The 25,503-nt window shown below is 57.8% G+C and overlaps 1 protein-coding gene across 1 annotated transcript in view; it reads left to right on the top strand.

Moving 5' to 3' along the window:
- Positions 1 to 9,137: 9,137 nt before the first annotated feature.
- RTN4R (reticulon 4 receptor) overlaps positions 9,138 to 25,503 on the top strand; it is a 29,554-nt gene continuing 13,188 nt past the window's right edge. The window contains exon 1 of the mRNA XM_029049169.1: positions 9,138 to 9,325. Coding sequence (XP_028905002.1) covers positions 9,304 to 9,325 — 22 coding nt within the window. The 5' untranslated portion in view covers positions 9,138 to 9,303. The remainder of the gene's footprint in view (positions 9,326 to 25,503) is intronic.

Below are 25,503 nucleotides of genomic sequence, written 5' to 3'. Positions count from 1 at the left end.
CTGACCCTGCTCCATCCTCCTGACAACGCCAGTTACCCTGCTCTGACACTGTACTCACCCCTGGACCATCCCGGTTCTCCCCCCACCCCACTCACCCACTCTGGCCCTGCTCCAGCTATGTGGTCTGAAGCAATCAGAGCTGCCCACATCGACCTGGACGTGAGCAGACTGTGGTATTCTGGGCCCAACTTACCTGCTCTCCTCATCCGCTCGTTCTCAGCTCCGTTCCCTCTTCTTAAACTCACCTTCTAACAACAACTGGGCCTCGCTGTTCTCAGTCACACCTTGCCTGGAGCTTCCTCACTGAGTCCCTCCCTCCCAGCCTCCCTCTAAACCTCCCCCCCTCCCCACCTCCCACTGTCCCTCCCCAGAATGGTGGACCACATATTCATATTACTGTCTCCCCTACTAGACTTTAAGCTGTTTACGGGCAGGGAATGGGTCAAACTCTGTTGTACTGTATTCTCCCAAGCACTTAGTACGGTGCTTTGCACATAGTAAACATTCAACACATACATACATAAATAAAAATAAATAAGCACTCATTTAACCCACATATTCAATCCATTCCTAAATCCCGTCGGTCCCACCTTGACAACATAGCTAAAATCCACCCTTTCCTCCCCAACCAAACTGCTACCGTGTTAGTACAATCACTCTTCCCATCCCTTCTGGATTACCGCACCAGCCTCCTTGCTGACCACCCAGCTTCCCGTCTCTCTCCAGTCCAGTCCCATACTTGGCTGCCCGGATCATTTTTCTACAAAAATGTTCAGGACATGACACCCTGCTCCTCAAAAAACTCCAGTGGATGTCCATCCATCTCTAAGTCAAACAAATACTACTCACGAGTGGCTTTAATAATAATAATAATAATATTTGTTCAGCGCTTACAATGTGTCGAGCACTGTTCTAAGCGCTGGAGTAGATACAGGGTAATCAGGTTGTCCCATGTGAGGCTCATAGTCTTAATCCCCATTTTCCAGATGAGGGAACGAGGCACGGAGAAGTGAAGTGACTGGCCAAAGTCACACAGCTGACAGGTGGCGGAGCTGGGATTAGAACCCATGACCTTTGACTCCTAAGCCCATGATCTTTCCACTGAGCCACGCTGCTTCATCCTACCTCACCTCGCTACTCTCCTTCTACACCTCAGCCTGCACACTTGGCTCCTTTTATGCTAACCTTCTCCCCACTGACGACTAGCCCTCGCCCTGCCTCTGGCCTGGAATGCTCTCCCTCCTCAAATCCAACAGATAATTACTCTCCCCACCTTCAAAGCCTCACAGAAGGCACGACTCCTCCAAGAGGCCTTCCCAGACTACACCCCTCCTTTCCTCTTCTCCCACTCCCTTCTGCCTTGCCCTGACTTGCTTCTTTTTGTTCTTCCCCCTCCCAGCCCCACAGCACTTATGTACATACCTGTCATTTATTTTATATTGATGTCTGTCTCCCCAACTCGAGAATGTAAACTCACGGTGGGCAGGCAATGTGTCTATTTATTATTGTATTGTACTTTCCAAAGGGCTTAGTACAGGGTTCTGCACACAGTAAGCGCTCAATACATACCACTGAATGAATGAATACTATTGATTGATCTCTCCACATCTTCAAAGCCCTCCCCTTCCCTCCTCCTGGGACTGTCATTCCCAACAGCCTGAATCCTAACAGTGGGAGAGCCACCTGTTGTCCTGGGGTTTCCTTCACAACCGTGCTTAGCCCACGGGGACACAATGTGTATTCCACTGCACATTCACTCAGTCACTTCTTTTCACTTCTCTACTTGAGAGTATTTCTGTCTCCCTTTTCTGGCAGAATCTCCTCGTCAACCAAGAAACTGTTTCAGCATCTGCTGCGCTTTCCTCAATGCTCAGTACAGCGCCCGGTCCTGGGAGGACAATGCTCAGAACACTGCCCGGTCCCCAGTGGGCAGCAGTCGGACCAGGGCCTGGACTGGCCCCCCAGCATGTGGTACAGTTGTCAGCCCAGCCCCTGGCGCTTCACGCAGCCCCTGGCAGCCATCGTTCAAAACACTACACAACCTCTGGCAGACAGTACTCAACCCCCAGCCCTCCTCAGGTGTCTTTCAACTCAGCTCATAGACCCGGGTACAGCCCCTGACTCCGCGCACGGTCCTAACACCCAGACCCCGTGGGAGGCACTCAGCACAGCCCTCAGCCCCTGGCAGGTGACACTCAGCACAGCCCTCACCCCAGGCACAGGACCCAGCCGGTCGAGCTTAGGCTCCCAGGGCCCTTGGCGCTCAGTACATACTGTTTCTGCTACTGTCCTCCATCCCCTCTCTTCCTCCGCCTGTAGCTTCCACTTCAAGGCTGGGTGCTGTGCGGCTGGGGGCCGGAGTGGGGGTGGAGTGACGGGGGTGATACGACACGGTGGGGAAGGGGACAGAGTGACTAGGTGGGCAGTTCTGGGGGTTGGGGGACGATGACAAATGGGTGACTCTGGTGCAGGGGGTATGAACCGCTGGTGGTCTGCCCGTCCTCCATCTGCCCTCCCTATTGCATCACTTATGCACTCAGATCTGCGTTCCCCCTTGTAGACTGGAAGGTCCTTGTGGGCAGAAATCATAGCTACCAACTCTATTAGTTATTGTACTCTCCCAAGTGGTTAGTCCAGTGCCCGGCACACAGTAAGCGCTCAATAAGTACCACTGAATGATGGGCTGTTTGGGGGCAGAGGGGTAGGGCTGGCCCAATCGTCTGCCAGCCTAGCCCAGGTAGACACGCACCTCAAATTGGCCATGTCCCAAGAAACCTCAGGCAGAAGTCGGCTGATCACCGGGGCAGGTGCTGCCAGGTTCAGCAAGCATGGAAGACGAGGGCCCGGTGGGGGATGGGGAAGGAGAGAGGAGATGGAGAAGAGGGAGGGAAGGGAAAAAGGAGGAGGGGAAAGGGAAGGAGAAAGGGAAGGAGGAGAGGGGAAGAAAAGAGCTGGGGGGGGAATGCAGGTGGAGGGAGAAGGATGGGGAAGGGAAGAGGGAGGGGGTCGGGAAGGTTGGGTGGGCGGGGGCGCAGGGCTGAGGGGTCCCCCGGGCTTCCATGGTATTTGGAGGCGGCGAGGGTCGGCGGCGGCGGCGGAGCAGCAGCGGGAGAAGGGACCCAATTAGCCCTAATTGGCTTTGCTCAGCTGGAGGACAGAAGGAGGAAATTGGGTCAGAGAGAGGGGGGCCGCGGAAAAGGAGGGGAGGTCGTGGCGGGAGGTGGAAGGGGGCGGGGAAGGGGAGATCGTGGCCGGGGTGGCCAAGGAGGAAGAGGTGGTGGCCGCAGGAGAGAAGGAAGGGAGGTCGAGGCAGAGGGCAGGGGGCGCGGAGGTGGCGGCTGTCGGAGCGGATTGTCTTGCGGCTCTGGCTCTGGTTCTGTTCCTCCTGCCCGGCGGGAGCGGCCCGGGCTCCACTGGCCTCCCAAGAGGGGCGGGGACCGCAAGGGCCGACCTTTGGCCTAGGTCCAGTGTGGTCAAGCCGCTGCAGCCAAGTCTCCCCCGCCGCGGGGGCTGCCGGGAGGAGCCGGAGGGCCGCCCCCCGCCCCCAATCCCACCCCCTAATCCCCGCCTCCCTCACATAGCGGCCGCCCAGCCCAGCCCTCTCTACACGACAATAGTAATAAACGTATTAACACTGAGCGTGCGGCAGAACCAAAACCCACGTCCCCTACCCTCAAGGAGCTTACAACCAACCCACCCAATCCGTGGGATCCTTCGACCGCCGAACCGGTGCCGAGCGCTGTGCTAAGCACTTGGGAGAACACGAGAAGGAAGAATCACGTTTCCTGTCCTCAGGGGGCTTGTGGCCTAATGGAAGTGGCTCAGGGAAATAGAACGGCTTTAGCCTTCCTCTGCCAAGCCCCTTCTCTCCCGTCCGTCCCTCCACCCAGGGTCTCTCACTCCCAGGTCCCCCTCCCCTGACCTGCCTCCTCGAACACTTCTTCTTGAGTCTGTCTGGGGGCGGGGAAGGCGGGGGTGGAGTCGGGGCCGGGGGGTGGGGCCTTTTCACCGGGATGGGGTGGGTGACAGAAGCCCCAGGGTTCTAGCCCCAACCCTGCCCCCATTCTGCCGGGTGACCTTGAACAAGTCGCTTCACCTCTCTGGGCCTCAGATTCCTTACCTGTAAAATGCGGACAGTAATAATAACAATGGTATTTAAGTGCTTACTAAGTTCCAAGCGCTCTTCTAAGCCCTGGGGTAGATACAAGGTAATCAGGTTGTCCTACATGAGGCTCGCAGTCTTAATCCCCATTTTACAGACGAGTTAACTGAAGAGAAGTTAAATAGCTTGCCCAAGGACACATAGCAGATCCGTGCTCTGCTGATCTGCTTAGTATAGTACTCTGCACAAAGTAAGGGCTCAATAAATAGGATTGAATGAATCAATCAGGGGCAGGTTCAAGAATCAAAGCAGGGACTCCTGACTCCCAGCCCCAGGTGTTGTCCCCTAGGCCGTGCTGCCTCTGACTACCCCAGTGCTCAGCACAGCGTACTGTGCTTTAAGCTCCATAACTATGCGCCTGGAGAACTGTCCAGCGGAAGCCCAGATGGCAAGGTCACTGGCCTCAGGGTGGCCAGCCTGAGATGGCCCCCGGCTCACAAGCAGAGGAGCGAGGCTGTGTGCCCAGGAGCAACCAGGAGCCCGCCTGATTGATACAGTCCAGTGGGAAGCCAGGCTGGGGCCACCCGGCCGGGGCTGTCCTCTGGCCAGGCCACGTTCATTCATTTATTCAATAGTATTTATTGAGCGCTTACTCTGTGCAGAGCACTGTACTAAGCGCTTGGAATGAACAAGTCGGCAACAGATGGAGACAGTCCCTGCCGTTTGACGGGCTTACAGAGGTCAGGGGTCACAGGGGAGGGCTCGGGGACAGCTGGGGAGGAAGGGTGGACAGCGAGGGAAAGGTGGGGCAATGGGACCTCACTGCAGCCAGCACCTTCACCCTCTCCATCCCTGTCCCCCTCCTCTTCCTCCTTCTCCTCCTCCTCCTTCTCCTCCTCCTCCTTCTCCTCCTCCTCATCATCACCATCACCACCATCACCAACCACCAGATGGCTGCCTGCTCTAGGACTGAAATGGGCAAGACCCGCGGCGGAACCAGATGAACTGGTTCCGGAGACCCCCCAACCCAAGTCCTAGTCCAGAGAGAAGACCCTGAGCCTGACACCCTGAGAGCTGCTGAGCAGCCAGAAACCACTAAGGGACACCGACACTGGCAGAAAACTTCACAGACAGAATGGCAGACGGACAGATAAGCTAGATAGACTGACAGGCAGACAGATAGGCAGACTAGCAGATCGACAAGCAGGTAGACATGCAGATAGGTAGAAAGGCAGACATACAGGAAGGCAGACAGACACAGATATTCAGTTTGGCATTCGGTCCAAACCCGCTTAAAACTTGTTCTCTGAACAGATGTAGCAAAAGCAGATTTATTTGGGGCTGAATAATTTTAAAAAATTCAAGTTTCCATATTAATATGCCCTCACCCACTCTCAGACTCCCCCAGCTCACACACAGTCCCGCTCATTTTCTCTTCTAGTGACTTGTACACACTCGTGTGCCAGGCCCTCCCCCCCCCACACACGTGTGTGCACGCACACACACACCCCTCTCATGTTTGCTCAATAAAGTCCCCGGCCCTCAGCAGTCATAACTTAGTACAGACCCGAGTCCTCAGCGGACAGTACTCAGTATGCCTCTGGCCGTCCACGAGCAGCACGCAGTATACCCCCAGTTTCAGTGGATAGTGCTCAGGACACCCCTGAACCTCAGTGGGCAGTGCTCAGGACAGTCCGTTATCACTGTGACAAAGCTAACCCAGAGCCTCCTGCCCCTCTAGATGCCTGTGAACCAGTCCCTTGATGGTCTTCCTTGATATTCCCACTGCCCCCAAAGAAGCCCCACATGGACCCCACATGGACTGCACATGCATCCAATGTAACCTGATCGTGGCCTTTCCTGGTTCCTGTTGTCTCTTCTGCTCTTTGGGAGCTTAAGGACAGGGAGGTAGTGTTGCCTCATGGGCAGAGCGCAGGACTGTGAGTCGGGAGACACGGATGCTAGTCACGGCTGTTCTTCTGGCCTGTTGAGTGACCTCACGACTGTCCCTTAGTCTCTCTGGGCCTCAGGTTCCTCTGTAAAATGGGGATAAAATGCCTACCTTTACCTCACCTCGCAGGAATGTGTGAGGACAAAATGACACAGTGGATGTAAAAGAATTTAGCAATAAAAGAGGTATTCAAACTCCAGGGGATATTATTGTTGTTGCTATTATTACTGTCGTTATCATCATCATCATCATTCTTATTAAGAATGGGGAACTTTGCAATGCGGGGGAGTCAGGAGGGGAAATTTCACTTGAAGTAACCCTGATCAATCAATCAATCAATCTATTGTATTTATTGAGTGCTTACTGTATGCAGTGCACTGTACTAAGTGCTAGGGAGAGTACAATATGATAGAGTTGGTAGGCACATTCCCTGCCTGATCCTAGGTAGGGCCTGTAGGGGCAGGATCCAGAGCGGGTTGCCTGCTCTGTGCAGATTGTTGACCTAGGCGCCCACTCTGTGCAGAGTTTTGTACTGGGGGTCTGTTGTGTACAGAACACTTTACTGAGTGCCTGTTGGGTGCAGAGTGCTGTGCTGAGTGCCCGCTGGGTGCAGAATGCTGTATTGCAGCGTGGCTCTGTGGAAAGAGCCCGGGCTTGGGAGTTGGATGTCATGGGTTCGAATCCCAGCTCTGCCACTTAGCTCTGTGACTGTGGGCAAGTCACTTAACTTCTCTGTACCTCAGTGACCTCATCTGTAAAATGGGGATTAACTGTGAGCCTCACGTGGGACCACCTCATTACCCTGTATCTACCCCAGCGCTTAGAACAGTGCTCTGCACATAGTAAGCGCTTAACAAATACCAACATTATAGAGAAGCAGCGTGGCTCAGTGGAAAGAGCACGGGCTTTGGAGTCAGAGGCCATGGGTTCGAATCCCGGCTCGGCCACTTGCCAGCTGTGTGACTGTGGGCAAGTCACTTCACTTCTCGGTGCCTCAGTTACCTCTTCTGTAAAATGGGGATGAAGACTGTGAGCCCCACGTGGGACAACCTGATGACCCCGTATCTCCCCCAGCGCTTAGAACAGTGCTCGGCACATAGTAAGCGCTTAACAAATACCAACATTATTATTATTATTATTATTATTGAGTGCCCGTGGGGTGCGGAGCGCTGTCCTGAGTGCCCGCTTCGTGTACAGCACTGGACTCAGCATCTGCAGAGCACTGAGCGGGACATGCCAGGACCTCTCCCTTCCCCTCTTCCCTCGGCGTGAGCCACGGAGGGTCCTCCGACCTCGGGCCGCGTGGGTCCCTGCGGGTGGGATGCGGGGAGCCGCGGGCCCGGCCCGGCCGCCTCGGGCTTCCTACAGGCTCCGATAGGGGTCGCCCGCCGCCGGCTTCCAGTGGGGACGGGGGACGGGGGACGGGGGGACGGGGGTCGGACAGTGGGGGCCGGACAGAGGGGGTCGGAAGGTGGGGGCACAACAGTGGGGGCCGGGCAGAGAGGGTAGGACAGTGGGAGGACAACAGAGGGGGCGGACAGTGGGAGTCGGACAGTGGGGGCCGGACAGAGGGGGTCGGAAGGTTGGGGCACAACAGTGGGGGCCGGACAGTGGGGGCCGGACAGAGGGGGCCGGACAAAGGGGGCAGGGCAGAGGGAGCTGGACAGTGGGAGGACAACAGAGGGGGAGGACAGAGGGGGCAGGACAGAGGGAGCAGGACAGTGGGAGGACAACAGAGGGGGCGGACAGTGGAGGTCGGACAGTGGGGGCACAACAGTGGGGGCCGGACAGAGGGGGCCGGACAGTGGGGGCCGGACAGAGGGAGTCAGACAGTGGGGGCCGGACAGTGGAGGCCGGAGAGAGAGGGCCGGACAGTAGGGACCGGACAGAGGGGGCAGGACAGAGGGGGCCGGACAGTGGGGGCCGGACAGTGGGAGCACAACAGAGGGGGCCGGACAGTGGGGACCGGACAGAGGGGGCAGGGGTGAGGGGACCGGCCGGGGGGGCCCGACAGAGGGTGCCGGGGCGAAGGGGCAGGGTCAGGACGGGGGTGTGAATTAGCCCGGATCGGCCATCGCCTTCCTATTCATTCATTCATTCATTCATTCATTCATTCATTCATTCATTCATTCATTCATTCATTCATTCAATCTTATTTAGTGAACGCTTCCTATGTGCAGAGCAGTGTACTAAGCGCTTGGAAAGTACAATACAGCAGTAAAGAGACTCCCCTTTCTCTACCCTCGTCCCCCGCCCTCCCCGCTCCCACGGTGAGATGTCTCCTCCCCACTCCTCCTCCCCGAACACAGTTTTGGGGGGATTGGGGAGGGGGCGGGTCGAACCGCAGAAGGGAAGGAAGACCTTCCTCCCGCCCCTCGGCCCTCCCCCTCGCGGCGCCCCTCCTCCCCAGGGCAAGTTGTCTCCGCCCACCGCCCCCCACCCACCTCCAGCCCCCTCCCACGTTTGGGGGGGGCGTCGGCGGGGTGGGGGGTGGGGGGCAGCCCGGGCCGCAGAGTGGGAGAAGCCCCTCCCCACCCCGGGCGTTCCCCTGGAGGATGCCCCCCTCCACACATCCAGCTGCCCACGCCCCTGCCCACGCCCCTGCCCACGGCCCTGCCCAAGCGCCCCCCTCCTGGCGTTCTCCCCCTCGCTCCGTCTCCGTCTCTGTCTCTGTGTCTCTGTGTCTCTCTCGCTCTCGGATCCTGGCGGATTCCTCTCACGTCAAACCACATGATCCCCATAAAACATTCATCCCTTCTCCAGCCCGATTCCCGCAGCCCGCACGATCCATCACCGCGCTCCGCCGCCCCCTCCGTCCGCTGCGCGCGGCCCCCCCCCCCCCCAGGACCGGCCCCCGCCCCTCCGCCCCACCCCCCTCCCGGTCAGCCGGACGGACGGCCGGACTGACCGCCGGGCCCCCTCCCCCTCCCCCTCCCCCAAGGCCGCGGCGGGGTCCCCCAGGAGCGGGAGCGGAGGGGGCGAGGGGCGCGGCGCGTCCCGGCCCAACCCGTGCCCAGCCCGTGCCCAGCCCCGGCCCGGGGGCGGCGGCCAGCGGCGGCCGGGCGGGCGGCGGGCGGCGGGCAGCGGGCAGAGGGCAGCGGGCGGTGGGCAGCGGGTGGGCAGCGAGCGGCAGTGCCTGGATGCGGACTCCGGACCTGGAGCCGGGAAGCCGCGCTCGGGCCAGAGGCTCCCGGCGCCCCGATCCGCCCCGGACTTTCGCCACGAGCCCGGCCTTCGCCCGCGCCCTAAGATGAAGAGAGCGATTGCGGGAGGTGAGTCCGCCTATGCCCCCTTCGGCCCCCCGCGCCCCTCGGGCACCTGGGCACCCCGAGCCGGGGCCGCCCCTCGCCCCGGGACGCCCGTTCCGCAGTACCGGTGGGGTCTGCACGGCGGGGGGCCGAAAGGGGTGGGGGAGAGCTACAGCCGCGGCCAGGTGCAAGGCGGGCAAGGCGGGCAGGGCGGGCAAGGCGGGCAGAGCGGGCAGAGCGGGCAGGGCGGGGCCGGAGGGGAGAGGGGCGTTGGCCAGTCCGCAGAGTAGAGCTGGGGATAAGGGGGAAGAGGGTGGGGGGGTGGGGGGCGACCGAATTACAGGCCAGGGCCCGGGGGAGGGATTGTGCCTTCTGCCCCCTGCCCCGCCCCCCCCGGGGAATGATGATGCTGCTGATGGTATTTGTTAAGCGCTTACTTTGTGCAAAGCACTGTTCTAAGCGCTTGGGGGGGAGATCCAAGGTGATCAGGTTGTCCCGCGTGGGACTCACAGTCTTCATCCCCATTTGACAGATGAGGGAACTGAGGCCCAGAGATGTGAAGTGACTTGCCCAAAGTCACCCAGCTGACAAGTGGCGGAGCCGGGATTAGGACCCGTGACCTCCGAGTCCCCAGCCCGGGCTCTTTCCACTGAGCCACGCGGTTTCTCCGGGGAAGCCGCCGGGAGGGGTGAGGGGAGTGGGCGAAGAGAAACCTAAACCAGGCAAGATCACGCCAAAGCTTGGAAAAGTTTGCTACAGTATCGGTTATACCGCTCCGCCGGGATAAAGGGTAGGGGGCTGCCCCGCGGAAACGACGGGCCCGGGGGGCGCGCGGAGCGTTTATCGTGAGGGTAGAAAGGGGAGTAGGGAGAGGGGGAGTCCAGAGACCGGGGGTCCAGAGCCCGGGGGTCCAGAGACCAGGGGTCCCTGGCTTGGCCGGCTCTGCTCCAGGGATTGGGGCAGGGGGCGGGGAGGGTGGTCGCCACGTGTCCGGCGCCGGCCGGTGGGCCGCGAGGGAAGAAAGGCGGGGGCCAGCCCTGACCCCGCCGCCGTCGAAGGGGTTAACGGGTGGGGGGAGGAGGGGCTGGGGTCGTCCCGCGGCCGCATTCCCAGCGTCCACGCACCGTCCCGGTCCCCATCCCACCCGATGTCCCCATCCAGCCCCATCCCATCCCGTCCCATCCCATCCGGTCCGGCAGGATCCCGGCCATTCGAGCACCGCTCCGTCCTCTCTCCTCCCCCTCTTTCCCCCTCCCCCCCCCTCATTTGGGGAAGCAGAAAGAGGCGGGAGTTTCCACGGCCCGTCCCAACGCGTGTGAGTGTGTGAGGGCGTTTTTGTGAAGGTGTGAGTCTGTGCGAGCAGTGGCCGGCGGGGGGAGGGGTCTGAGTGCAGGAGTCCTGCAGGTGACTCTTTGTGTGTCTCTGTGAGCGCGCATCAGTCTATCTCTGGGCCTCTGTGTATCAGTGGGTTTTGTGTGTGTGTGTGTGCACGTGTGTGTATCCTTGTGCGTATGTATGTGTGTGTTTCTAAACCCATCTGCGTTTGAGCGGACCCGAGTGACCCCATATTTCATAATCCGGGGCGGGTTTTTTGAGTGAGAGGGGGGATATCCCCCCTCAGCGCTGACCTCTCCCGGGACCTTTCGTGCCCCTGGGGGCCAGGCAGAGGGTGGGAGGAGGAGGAGGAAGAAGAGGAAAAGGAGGAGGAGGAAGAAGAGGAAAAGGAGGAGGAGGGCCTGGCTCGGCCGTGGATCCGGTTGGGCCGGGCCCCTGGGGCGGGGCCGAGCCTCCCGCCTAGGCTCCCCGCAGCAAGCAAGGTTCGGTTCGGACCGGGAGGTCCCGGGGTCCAAGTAGGCGGTCCCGTTCGCCCCCGACCCCAGGCAAGCGGACACAGACACACACACACACACAAAGGTACACGTGAGTTTTTACCCTCGCTCCCCTCGCATCTCCTCTCCCTCCCCAGGACCACACTCCCGCCCCCTCGCCGCACCCCGCCCCACCGCAGCCCCTCCCGCTCCAGCTCTCGCCCGCACGCCCAGCTGCCCTCTCCGTACACACACATACACACTCACACCCTACCCCCGCCTCCACGCTGACACGCAGTCTCACTAACGTGAACACACGTCGACCCACGCTCACACGCATGCAGTTGTCCAAGCGTAGACACACGTGCAATCCTCTTATCAATCACTGGGAATTATTGAGCGCTTACTGGGTGCCGAACACTGTGTGTGTACCGGTTGGGAGGGGGCCATACAACAGAGTTGGTAGCGGTGTTCCCTGCCCACCGTAAATAGCCAAACGCACAGGCAGGGATTGTGTGCTCGTGCACCCATCACACAGATACTCGGGCACACACACGCACACAATGCACACGCTCCCAAGCACGCACGGGCACCCGCTTTCTACTGGGGACCTCGAAGCAACGACAGAGCCCGGCAGGGCAGGGCTGGGCAGGGACAGGGACAGGGAGAGGAGCCGCCTTAGCTGAGCGGATGGCGGGGGACCCGTCTTGTGTTGGACACTGGGCAGAGGATGGGGGTTGGGGCCGGGCGGAGAGCAGAGGGTTAATGAGATGCGCCTCCGCGTCCACCACGGATCACCCCCCCCCCCGCCCCCGCAGCCCCTGCCATAACACGCCCTCTGGGAGCCACGGGCAATGAAAGGGCGAGGGAGCAAGGCCGGGCAGGGGGCTTTAAGGGTCTCCCGGGGGTCCCGGGGTCGAGACCTCTGACGTTTCGGGTTGCGACCCCCTACTCAGAAAAGGGTGAGACCCGGGCGGGGGTGGAGGGAGGTTGCCGGCCTCCTTCCCGCCCCCCGCGACTCCCCCCGGACCTAAGACGCACCAAAGCCCGGGAGCCCCGCAGGCCCGCAGACCCGTAGGCCCGAGATATTAGCATAGGGGTTGAAAGGGTTATTTAGCCCGGCTCCGACGGGGTCTCCCCAACGGGGCCGTTCCTCGGTCATACCTTTCTCTCCGCTCTCCTCTCCACCACCGTGTAGCCTCCCCCCCCTCACCCCCGGCCCGGTCATCTAAACACGCGACCGCAGTCCCTGGGCCGAACTTGTGGCCTGGAACTTGTGACTCGGGAGCGTCATCTCAGCGATGGACACTCCCGTCGTCACTGTCCAGTCCTGGGTTGGGCAGGCAGGTAGTGGGACTGACCCCCAAGGGGCGGAGAGCTCAGTGTCTGATGACAAGGGGCTTACGTTGGGTCACGAAAGGAGAGTCGGTGGTTTGGATGGTCCGTGCTGGGTCAATGGGGGACAGTCAGGGATGGAGAGGGGAGAGTCAGAGGTGTGGAATGGCCCGTGCTGGGTCCCTGGGGGAGGGCCAGAGACCGCGAGGGGAGAGTCGGGGCTGTGGGATGGTCCGTGCCGGGTCACCGAGGAAAGTCAGGGAAGGAGAGAAGAGATTGAGGGGTGAGAGAGAGTCTGTCCGTGGACAGGAGGCCGGCCCTCTGAAGATTAGATGTCGCTGTGGAAACCCCTGGCCTCCCCCCGCGGTGGCGGTCAGGGACAGGGAGGCTTGCGCTATCACGGCAGAGATGGATCGGAAGCAGGAGGGCGGAGAGTTTCAGACGGATGCCCGGCCACAGAAAGATCGAAACTGACCCGCCCAGCTTTCCCGCAGAGACGGGGAGTGGGTTTGGGTGTGGGGGAGTGAGGCGGGGGCGGGGGGGTGGGGAGGGGGTGCACGCAGGATGGATGGCGGGGAATTCCGGCCGGACCAGCAGGAGGCCGGGACGAAGGAACGACGACTCCGGGTCCCATCATCCGCTCGGGCCGAGGCAGAGGCTGCAATGACTGGTCCTGAAGCAGAGGAAGTCAATCCGGGGAGGGCCTCCCGGAGAAGGCGGGATTCCCCCATGCTTTGAAGGTGGGGAGGGCTGTGGCCTGGGGGATGTGAAAGGGGAAGGAGCGCTGGGCCGGTGGTTGGTCTGGGGGTGGGGGAACGAGGGGTATTTTGGAGGAGGCCCGGCAGGATCACTTTTCTGTCGGATAGGGCTGTGGGCTGCCCGGATCGCCACGAAGGGCCCGAGCCCGCTTCCCCTGCCCGACAGTGGCAGAGAGTCTCCCCGGGCCTGGGGGTCCCCAGGACCCAACACATTCCCAGACACCCAATCTGAGTGGCCTGGGCTGGGGAGCGGGGTAGGGGGCCGAGCCTTCCTCTCCATCTCTGCCCCCTCCCTCCGATGGTGAGGGGGCGGGGGGGGGGGCAGGGAACCCTGCCTCTGCCTGAGTCCACCAGGGAGGATGCAAATGTAACCTTTGTGCTGATGCCTCTTCTCTGCCGGGATTGTCAGCCGGGGCTGCGGCAGTGGAGGGGGCTGGCCCCGGCGGCCCCGGACCCAAGAGCCCGGGGTGTGTGGAGAGGGTGTGGGGCGGGAACGGTGCAGAGAGCCGCCCCCGGGACCGGAGCATCTCAGAGCTGGGCCCTGGCCAGCGGCTAACCTCATGGGTCCCAAGGTGTGTGGGTGTGGGAGGTAATCTGGGGGATTAGAGCGAGGCTGGGGCTGGGGGCAGAGCAGACCACCAGGAATGGAGTCGTTTGGTCTAAGCAAAGGATGACACCCCCCTCCGCCCTCGACTCTGTCCACATCATCGTGTCTGAATGTCCCCTGCCTCTGCCTAAATCTCTTATCTTTCTCCGTCCCCCATGTCTCTCTGCGTGTGTCTTTGTGTGTCCTGCTTTCTCCTATATTCCCTCCCTCTTTCTCTATTTCTCTCTGGATCTTTCTCTCTCTTTCATCTCTCTCTCTCTCTAACTCTGCTCCCTGTCTCTTTTTCTGCCTAGGTTCTAGCATATTCTCCCAAATGCTCAATACAGTCCTCTGTGCACAGCAGCAGTACTAGTATTGCCATTTTTTGAGCACCTGAGTTCAATGCAGTGCCCTGAGCATTTGTGTAGTCAACAGACAAGATATCCATTACCCGCCAACAAGGGGCTCCCATGCTAATATCACACTCTGCGTATACTGCGTAGCCAAGGCAGGGCTTTAAATACCACAGAGGTCTGCCTCAGTTTCCCCATCCAAGCAATGGAGAGAACATTCCTACCTCCTCACTGGATTTTGCGGAGGTGGGAGTCCAGGCCCATTTGGGGGTGGGGATGCTTGGACAGAGCAGGCTTGGCTGAGACCCTTGGAGCAGAGTTTCCTGAGGCCAAGCCCACCCCTGGACACTTAGCCTTGTCAGACCGCTCACAATGTGTCCATCTGCAGGGCCTGGGGGTGGTCAGAGGGTGGAGGTGAGACATGGTCAATTGTGTCTGGGGTGGACATGATGTGCAGTGTGGGCAGCTGTGGCTGTTGTGGGCAGGTTGTGAGGTTGGAGTGGGGCCACGTGTGGCTGGGGTGGGCTGGGCACGGAGGTGGGTTGTGCGTGGCCGTGGTTGGGGTGAGCAGGGCATGGAGGTGGGCTGTAGGCAGCCGTGACTGGAGTGGGCAGGGTATCGAGGTGGGGCGTGGGCAGGCAGGGTTGGGGTGGGCAGGGTGAGTAGGTGAGCCACGGGTGGTTGGAATCGGGGTGGGCAGGGCATGGAGGTGGTGTGTGGGCGACTGTGGCTGGGGTGGGCAGGGCATGGTGTTTAGGTGTCGGCAGCCGTGGTTGAGGTAGGCAGGGCATGGAGTTCAGGTTGTGGGCAGCCGTGGTAGGAGTGGGCAGGATGTGGAGGTGGGGCAGTGGCTGTGATGGGGATGGGCAGGGCTTGGAGGTGGAGCGTAGGCGGATACAGAATAATCAAATCCCACAAGCAGCTCACAGTCTAAGAAGGAGGGCGAATAAGATATTGAATCCCCATTTTGCGGATGAGGGAACTGAGGCAGAGATGTTTATTTTCCCAAGGTCACACAACGGTTCCATCCAAACTGCTACCAAGTTAATACAATACAATCGCTCATCCTATCCTTCCAGGATTATTGCATCAGCCTCCTTGCTGACCTCCTAGTCTCCTGTCTCTCCCTACTCCAGTCCATACTTCACTTGGCTGCCTGGATCATTTTTCTACAAAAACGTTCAGGACATATCAGCCCGCTCCTCAAAAGACCCCAGTGCTTGCCCATCCATCTCCTCATCAAACACAAACTCCTCACCATTGTCTTCAAAACGGTCCACCACCTTTATCCTTCACAAGGCACCTCACTATCCTTTCGCAGCCCAGCCTGCACACTTCGCTCGTTTAATGCTAATCTTCTCACTGCACCTCGATCTCGCCTATCTCGCCGCCGACCCCTAGCCCACGTCAAGCCTCTGGCCTGAAACGCTCTCCCTCCTCAAATCCGACAGACAGTGATTCTCCCCCGCTTCAAAGCCTTATTGAAGGCACATCTCCTCCAAGAGGCCTTCCCAGACTAAGCGACCCCATTCCTCTTCTCCCACTCCCTTCTGCCTTGCCCTGACTTGCTCCCTTTGTTCCTCCCCTCTCCCAGCCCCTCAGCACTTATGTACATATCTGTCATTTATTTACTTGCATGGATGCCTATCTCCCCACCTCTAGACTGTAAGCTTGTTGTGGGCAGGGAACATGTCTGATCTCCCAAGTGCTTAGTACAGTACTCTACACACAGTAAGTGTTCCATAAATACAACTGAATGAATGAAGGAAGGAATGAAGGTAAGTGGTGGATCTGAATTAGAACCCAGGTCCTCTGAGTCGCAGGCCTGTGCTCTTTCCAGTAGACCATGCTATTTCCTAATCTGGCAATCTCACTGTTCCCCACATCACTGTCTCCACCTATGGATGACATCATCAAGAGCATCACTGGGTCAAGAGCAGGGTCTGCCCAGGTCAGGGGACCATCTCCCAGGCCCAGACTACGAGTTCTAGAATGCTGTGGAACACCTCAGCACCGACTGAGCATGCTCCAGCCAGGACAAGGCCACAAGCAACTGCGGGATGGGGAAGCCCCGTTTGGAGTCTGGCTTCATGCCGAGGGCTCAGCCCATTGCTCCTCATACAATAAGCGCTCAGCAAATAGCACTGGATGACTGGGACTTGGGTCCGAAATCCGAGACCGCTCCGGCAAAGCCGGGTACGCGGTCATCCTGACTCCTCCCGACTGTGTTGACCCACCTCCTGTAGCCCTTTGGGGGCCAGGGGCCAGTCTGGGTTTCTAGGGCTTCCTCTCCCAGGGGCCCGGTCCCCTCCAGCTTCACTCCTCGACCGTGTCATGGGGTTACAGAGAAGGCTCTGCATTCTCCTTCGGTAAAGTGGCAGAAAAAATGACCCGACAGACGTGGGAGTGGCCCCCACAGAGGCCCAGGCTGACCGGTGTCTCCACTGCCTCTCAAAACCCCAAGCCAGTGGCAGGGAGAAGGTCGGGGGGGGGGGGGGGGGGGGGCGTGGCCTTTGGCTTGGTCAAAGGAGCCCAGGTGAGTTCCAGCTGACGAGTTTTTGGACTGAATGAGACAGCACAATTCCCCTCCCACACCTACATGTGTATGCACAAATACACAGGTGCAGAAGAAGGCATGTAAAGCAAGCTTCCCTCCAGATACCGAGGCATTAAGACCCTTGGAAATATGGCTGGATCTTTTATGGCTGCATTGTGGGGTACATTTCCCTCCTAGACTTTCATGTTACAAATTGGGATCTGTTCCAAAGCCTCTGGAAAAAAATCTTATGATGTTCCACTGAGGATCACTAAACTATTGTTTACTCTTCATTCACGTCATGCACAGCACAGCGTCCCAGCACCGAATAATTGAGGAGCTGTGGGCCATTCTGGGGTCTTTGCAGGAAGCTGCAGGGCTGGAAGCTTGTTCTACTGCCTGGGGGTCGGAGTTTGCCTTCAGCTTTAGGGAAGAAGGTGTCCAACTCTGATTGAACAACAGTCTTCTGGCTTTCATAGAGTGGCCTGAGCAGGCCAACCCCTTGGTAAAAATAATAATAATAATGATGGTATTTGTTAAACCCTTACCATGCACCAAGCACTGCTCTAAGCTCTGCGGGGTGGGGGGATACAAGGTAATCAGGTTGCCCCGACTGTGGGGCTCACAGTCAATCTCCATTTTACAGATGAGGTAACTGAGGCACAGAGAAGTTAAGTGACTTGCCCAAAGTCACACAGCTAACAAGTGGCAGAGCTGGGATTAGAACTCACGACCTCTGACTCCCAAGCCCATGCTCTTACCACTCAGCCACACTGCTTCTGGTAACATCTAGACTGTAAGCTAACTGTGGACAGAGAATGTGTCTGGAATAGTTTTCTATTGTACTCGCCCAAGAGTTTGGTACAGTGCTCCGCACACAGTAAACGCTCAATAAATATGATTGACTGACTGACTGTCACACACCTCCAAGACTCCCCTCTCTCCCCTGGGGGCCTCTGATGATTTTCATAAATCCACTGGTCTGCCTTTCTGGGCCAGGGCAGAAGTGGGAGTGAGGAGTCGGAGGTGGGAGAGAGGAGAGCGCGGGGGGCTGTGTCTGATGCGATCAGCTTGTGTTCATCAATCAGTGAGGTCGACTGAGCACTTACTGTGTGCAGAGCACTGTAATAAGCACTTGAGAGTCCAACAGAGCTGGTAGACAGGCGAGTTGGCAGACATGTTCCCTGACCACAATGAGCTTACAGTCTAGAGACTAAATCAATCGAAAGCTGGATTTATTAGGATCTATTAGCGCTAACGCTGAGCAAAACACTAGCACTTGGGAGAGTCCAACAGAGTTGGTAGGCATGCCCCCTTTGACCCAAGGGGCTTGTGGGGGAGACAGCCAATGAAGTAAGTTAGAGGTAGGGGAAGAGCAGAGCAATAAGGAGATGTCCATAGGGGTTTGTAGGTGCTGCCTACATGACCCGGAACCCCCAGGAGGTGGGCGTGGGAAGAACGAGGGGTGGTTTGGGAGGGGGTCAGTATATATAACCCCACTGCGGGGCTTCCTGGGGCCTCCAGACCTGGGGCATGACCAGCCGGGGCAATATTGGAGCGACATATGTGGGGGGGTGCCTGCCCCCTCTGCCCAGTGCTATACCAGCAGGGAAGATGATCCAGCACACAAGGGGTCCGCCATGCAGCCCACCCCGGGCTCAAGTTCCCGGCCCACTTCAAGGGGAAGACGTCCGATGCCGGGGAAATGACGGAATTGCCTGCTGAGCCCCACTGGTCCAAACTGGGTCTGGGAGTCAGAAGGTCTTGGGTTCTAATCCCCGCTCTGCCACTTGTCTGCCGTGTGACCTTGGACAGGTCGCTTCACTTCTCTGTGACTCAAGTCACCTCATCTGTAAAATGAGGATTAAGACTGTAAGACAACCCGATTACCTTGTATCCACCCCAGCACTTAGTAAAGAACCTGGCACACCATAATTATAGAGAAGCAGCGTGCCTTAGTGGAAAGGGCACGGGCTTGGGAGTCAGAGGTCGTGGGTTCTAATCTTGGCTCCTTCACTTATCAGCTGTGTAACTTCGGGCAAGTCACTTAACTTCTCTGAGCCTCAGTTACCTCATCTGCAAAATGGGGATGAAGACTGTCAGCCCCATGTGGGACAATCTGATTACCTTGTATCTGCCCCAGCACTTTGAGCAGTGCTTGGCACATAGTAAGCGCTTAACAAATACCATCATTATCATCATTATTATTCAAAGCCTTCCCCAGTCAAGCCCTCTTTTCCCCTGCTCCCTCTCTCTTCTGCATTGTCTATGCACTTGAATCTGTGACCTTTAGGCATTTGCTATTCACCTCACCCTCAAACCCGCAGAACTCAGGTATATTTGAACAAAATTTTAAATTACATATGATCAATTACTAATATACATTCATGTCTGTCTCTTCGTCTAGACCTTAAGCTCCCTGTGAGCAGGGAATGTGTCTGCAGACTCTGTTATATCGAACTCTCGCGAGTGCTCTGTGCTGTGCACAATAAATGTGATTGATTGATTGCTTTGATGGAGGGGGTGGCGTGTCCACTGAATGCAGAATGTTGTACTGGAGGCTATTCTGTGAAGAGTGCTATTCTGGGCAGAGGCAGGGTGTTGCACTTTGAACGGGGGCCGGGTGGGTGCAGAGTCTTGCACTGGGTGCCTGCTGGGTGCAGTGCACTGTACTGGGTGTCTACTATGTGCGGAGCAATGTACTGGGGGTCTGCTCTACTGGTCACCTGGGGAAAATGCAGACGAAGTAGGAAGCCCAGGCTCTGCTCTCGAGGAACTCCCAGGGCAGTGGGGAGACAAGTGGACAGAAATCGATGGAAAACTCAGAGGTAAAAGATCAACAGAGTAGATTAAAGAACAAACTAGGCAGATAAATCAACCGATAACAAATAAATAGCCAAATCCCCCAGAGCTGAGGGTGGCCGAGGGGAAGCTGGGGGGAATCATTGTCAGTCTACCAGGAGGAGGTTAGGAACACTGCCATTTCAAGAATTTCCTTCCTTCGTTCCCTCTCCGGAATAGGGTGGAACCCCTCCCCGGTCCAGGCCATGGATCCTTCCACAGTGGCGGGGGGGCAAAATACCAGAGAAGGATGGAGAGGGGAGAAGGGAGAGGGGAGAGGCAGGGGTGTTTGGATGGTCTGTGCTGGGACACAGAGGGAGAGTCAAGGATGGAGAGGGGAGAGCCAGGGTTGGGGGATGGTCCATACAGGCTAACTGGGGAGAGTCCAGGATGGAGAGGGGAGAGTCAAGGGTGTGGGGTGGTCTGTGCTGGGTCACTGGGGGACAGTCAGGGATGGAGAGGGGAGAGTCAGGGGTGGGGGATAGACTGTCCCTGACCTTGACAGTGAGGGTCAAGGAGGGAGACCAGCATTTTTTTTCTCTTGTTCTGCTGTCCCTGTCAAGAGTTGGAGTCCCAAGCTGGACGGTGGCGGGGTAGACTAGCAGTGGGGAGGCTCGTGTTCTCTTCCTCTTGGAAGGTGTGGCAGGCTTTAGGGTGGCTCTTAACTCCCTTGTGGGGGGACTCTGCTCCCTGCTGATGGGGCAGAGGAGACAGCGGACCTGAGGACACCTGCTGACTGGTGAACAAGCGAGACCGAGCCCAGGCTGGCAGTGGGCAGATGAGCACCTGGGCACTGACAACGATTTTGCCCCTGCTTTATCCGACTGGACAGAGAAAGAAGCCCCATTGCCCAGTGCAGGACTGGAGGCGGGCAGGGTGGACAACCTCTCCTCCCAGTCCCCCTTCTGCTTACTCCCAAATCCCTCTCCCTCTTGAAAGCCCTCAAGTCAGGGGAAGCTGAGGTCCGGGGGGTGGTGGGGGGGACTGAGCCCCAGGAGAGAGCTGCAGTCCAGAGGGTCAAGAGAAGCTGAGCCCCAGGAGGCAGAGGGAACTGAGCTCCAGAGTGTCGGGGGAGCTGAATCTTGGTGGTCTGGGGCAGCTGAGTTCTGGGGGTCAGGAAGAGCTGAGATGTGTGGGTCAGAGGGAGCTGAGTTCCAGAGGGTCGGGGTGAATTGAGACCCTGTTGAGGTTGTGAGGGTTGAGGGCCTGGAGAGTACAGTCCAGCCGGGAGGTGAGGTGGGCAACTTCCCTGGGGGTTGTGGCTGCTCAGAAGCAGGCCCACGGCCATGGGAGAGCTGCCCGGAGACCCGGGGTGCCCAGAGAGCGGCCGAAGGGAGGCTTTATCCGGCAGCCGCCCCCGTCCCGGGCACAGCGCAGGCCAGCGTGCAGGGAGGCGGGAGCTGCCGGCCTCCGGCAACTTGCCAGGGAAGAGGAGTCCATAAAAGGATTTCTTAGGAGCTCTGGGCCCAGGAGGAGGGAAGAGCATGTGGGCAGAGAGAGCTCTTAGCCGGAGCCCTGAGCCTTCAAATCCCCCCCTTTTTTTTTTTTACTCTTCTTGGTCAAATCAGGCCAGTGGTGTTCTGCAAGAGTGATAATAGGAACGCTCAAATAATCCAAACTGTGAAAGATCACTGGGAGGAACCGGAGGTGTTAAATTAGAAATAGCAGCAAGGACCTGTACTGACTGCTGCCTGTCGAGGGCCAGGGGACTATGCTGAAGGCTGTCCCACTGGAGGCCAGGAGGCTGTACTGAGCGTTGCCTGGACGGGGTTAGGCACTGTACCGAGGGCTGCCCGCTAGAGTCCAGAGGCTGTACCGAGGGCTGTCTGCTGAGATCTGAGGCTGTACCGAGTCCCACCCACTGTAGTCTGGGGATTGTACTGAGCGCTGTCTGCTGTTGGCGGGACACTGTACTTAGTGCTGTCTACTGTGAGCCTGGCACTGTACTGAACACTGGGGAAGATCAACAGAAGCCAAGACACTTTCCCTGCCCACAAGGACTTCTGCTCTAACAGGGAAGCGGACAGAGAAACCACCACAAGCCGAGATGTCAGAAAAATTAAGTTGGAGAAGCAGAGTGGTTTAGGGGATAGAGCAAGGGCCTGGGAGTCAGAAAGCCATGGGTTCTAATTCTGACTCCACCATATATCTCTTGTGTGACTTTGGACAAGTCAGTCCACTTCTTTGGGTCTCAGTTACCTCATCTATGAAATGGAGAGGATGACTGAGAGCCCTATGTGGGACAGGGACTGTGTCCAACCTGCCTACCTTGTATCTACTCCAGTGCTTAGAATAGTGCTGGGCACAAAGTAACCGCTTAACAAGTACCATAATTATTATTATTCTTAATAATTGTTCTTAAGTATTATTGAACACGCGATCGATTAAGACGGTGTGGCGGGGGGGGAGGGGGTCACCAACTGCTCCTTTTGCCTTTAACCTCTAGGGGGCGCCTTCCCCGGCCCGTTTCGCAACCCGAAGCCAATTATTCGGACTCGCTCCCCCGGGGAGCCCGGACGCCCCCCAGCCCGCAACCCGGACCTCCCTGCGAATTACCGGCACGGAGACCATCCCTCCGTCCCTCCCTTCCCCCGCTCCCAGTTCATTCTTTCAATAGTATTTATTGAGCGCTTACTATGGGCAGAGCACCGTACTAAGCTTTGGAATGTCCCCGTGACCCCTCGAGGTGCGAGGGTGGGCTGCCCGGGGAATCATTCCCGCCCCCCCCATTAATTGCACGGCCTAAATGGTGGTGGGAGGGGGATTCACCTCCCTCTCAACGACTCTAACCTGCGCGGCGCCCGGCTGCACCGGCTGCAGGGGGCCGTGACCTTGGTCTCCGGTAACCGCTCTCTCCCCGATCCCTCCCACTGCAGCTCCAGACCCCTTCAATCGCGGAATAAAAAGCCTATCGCCCGCCGCCAGGCCGGGGGGCTGTAGGAGAGGACGGGAGCAGAGGGAGGGAGGCAGGGGCCTCGGGCTGACCCTCCCCCCCCTTCTCCTCCTCCGTGCAGCCTGCCGTCCCCCAAAGGAGCCCCGGCCCCTTCCGTCCTGCTCCCCAAATACCCGCGCCGTCCCCCGCATCGTCCCCCGCACCGTCGCCGCTGGGCCTGATTGTGGCGGCTTGGCTTTGGGCCCGGTTCGCAGCTAACGGGCAGTGGGGATGGGGGCGGCCGGTGGGGGGGGGGGGGGGGAGACAGAAGTAGGGGGATGATGGGGGCAGGCAGTGGGAGGAGGGGTAGGAAGAAGAAGAAGAGGAGCAGAGGGAAGGGAGAAGGGAAGCAGGAAAAGGGGGGGAGGAGAGAAGGAGTGGAATGGGGAAGGGAAGCAGGAAATGGGGAGAGGAGGAGGAGGAGGGGAACGGGGAGGAGGGAGCAGGGGCCGGGGAATAGAGAAGATGTGGTGGTAGCTATTTGAAGGGTTTCCCCTCAGCCACTCTGGTTAAAGCGGCTTGGGCTCCAGCCCCGGAACCTGAGACTGGGTGGAGCCAGTCTCTGGTCTTCATACCTGGTCGTTGGGCCTGGTCATCTTCCCGAGTCTTCATCGCTGGTCATCATCCAGCCCAGTCTCTGCGAGAGGGAAGGGAGCACAGGGTGGGGACCTGAGGGCACCCTCAGGGAGTGACTTCTAGGCCCCAAGCGTCTCTGGCCTGGCCTTTCTGGCTGCTGTACCGGGAGTGCTTGGGGAGGGAGTGGGGATGGAAGGGCACCTCCCCTAAAACAGTTTGTTCCCCACTCTCTCATGGCCCGGCAGGTCATTCACTACCATTTGGGTCCCCTCATCCGAGACCCGGCTGCTCTCCCGGTGCTTCCCCCTCCCGCCTCCCTACCCTCACCGGGCCCCTGGCCCGGAGCAATCCTGGGCCTGGCCCAACCCCACGCAGCAGGCCGAGGGACTAGCCGCTGCCAGGTATGGCCAGCAAAGGCCAGCGTCCCAGCTAGGAGGGAAATCTGGGTCTTTAGATTACTGGATTCTCCTAGAGCACTAGTTCAGTGCTTGGATTACAGTTAGCACTCAATAAATACTATTGATATTTCAATTGATTTACATTACGAGGCCAGTGTAGGACAGGGCCTGTGTCTGACCTGGTTTTCCTGAATCTAATCCCGTGCTAAGCACAGTGTCTGGTACATAGTAAACACTTAGCAAATACCAAATTACGACTTTCACACTCAACGTCTTTCCACTAGGGCCTTCAGGTGCTCCGCCCCCCATCTGTCCGCCCACCAACAACCACCTGGAGAGATTCCTTACATAGCAACAGGGGCAGATGTCTCTGCCCCACCTGGCCCATTTCATAGATGGAGAATCAGAGGCAGACAGAATGGGGAGGGTCTCCAGGTGGCATTTAGTACCTACAGTGGATTGGGTGACCTCATGGCAGAGTCCCAAAACATTCCTGCCCATTGTGGGATTCAATTAATCAATCAATCAATCATATTTATGGAGTGTTTACTGTTTGCAGAGCACTGTACTAAGCACTTGGGAGAGGACCACACAACAGAATTAGCAGTCATGTTCCCTGCCCTTCATGTCAGTCTACAGCTCCCAAGGTGCTCCGGAAAACCCAGGTGGACTGTGGTCCTGGCAGAGGCCTCGGGATGACCCCTGGAAAGCTAAATAAGGGTTCAGGGTGGAATGAAAAGGGCCTACAGGCCTGGTGGGGGGCTGGAACTGCTGGGCCTGCTGGGTGTAGTGGGAAGGGAATGTGTCTATCAATTCTGTTGCATTGTACTTTTCCAAGCATTTAGTACAGTGCTCCACACACAGTAAGCACTCAATCAATACCACTGATTGAATGACCCTGGGAAAATCACTTAACCTCTCTGGGCCTGAGTTTTCCCATCTGTAAAATGGGGATAAAATATGTGCTCTCCCTCTTTCTTAGACTGGGAGCCTGATGTTAGATAGGATCTGTGTCCAACCTGATTATCTTGTATCTACCTCAGTGTTTAGCACATATTAAGTGTGTAATAAATATCATAGCATGTATTAGCTATAATTAGCAATAATAAAATAATGTATTCATAATAATAAGAGCAGTAAGAGTCCTTGAGGGCAGGAAGTGTTCTGCCAAGCACTCAGTTCAGTGTCTAGCACTCGGGAGGTGGTCAGTTCATCAATATACCCATGCACTAAGCACAGTGTCTGGTACACAGTAAACACTTAATACCAAATTATGACTTCCAGACTCAACTTCTTTCCACTAGGGCCTTCAGGTGCCCCACCCCCCATCAACCATCTGGAGAGATTCCACACATACCAACAGGAGCAGATGAAACTGCCCCACCCTGCCCATTTCATAGAAGGAGAAACAAAGGCAGGTGGAATGGGGAGGGTCTCCACGTGTCATTGATTGACTGTGTTTTTCCCCACACAGCCAGAGCGACTCTCTGGTCTCCACAGCTCCATTGCCAAAGACATCCCATCTTCAGTGTTGCCTTCTTCTATGCCACCCTGCTCCCTGCTTTTTCATTGTTTTGGCCATTTTCAGTTGCAGATAGTTATTTGATTGTCTCCCCACTAGAGTAGGAAATCATTTGGAGCACAGAATGAGTCACTTTTGTTACTCTGTACTCCTAAGTGCTTAGTACAGTGTCCTGCCCTGCACCAAATGGGCTTTCAATTATCGCTGCTGCTAGTACTATTCCTGGAAGTCCATGAATTAAAAAGGTCCGTAGATTGGGGGGTGGGAAGGAGGGTTATGTGTGTCCGTGCATGCGTGTGCTCACCTGGCTTGTACTGACTTGAGTTCTGGGCTCTCCCCTGCCAGGCAAAGCCATTCCTGAGGGTGAGGGGGAAGGTTGGACCTGCATGACTGGGCATCCTGGAGTGCTCTGTTCAAAGCAGGTACTCAGTCCATAGCTCTGTATACAGCAGGAACACAGACCAGAGCTCTGTATACAGCAGGAACCCAGTCCAGTGCCATGCACATGGTAACCGCCCTGCCTAGTGCTCTGCACAAGGTAGGTGCCAAGCAACCAG

This window comes from Ornithorhynchus anatinus, chromosome 21, assembly GCF_004115215.2.
Source record: "Ornithorhynchus anatinus isolate Pmale09 chromosome 21, mOrnAna1.pri.v4, whole genome shotgun sequence".
Classification (NCBI taxonomy): Eukaryota; Metazoa; Chordata; class Mammalia; order Monotremata; family Ornithorhynchidae; genus Ornithorhynchus; species Ornithorhynchus anatinus.
Note: the sequence above shows the minus strand (reverse complement) of the source record. Positions and strands in the feature narration are given on the sequence as shown.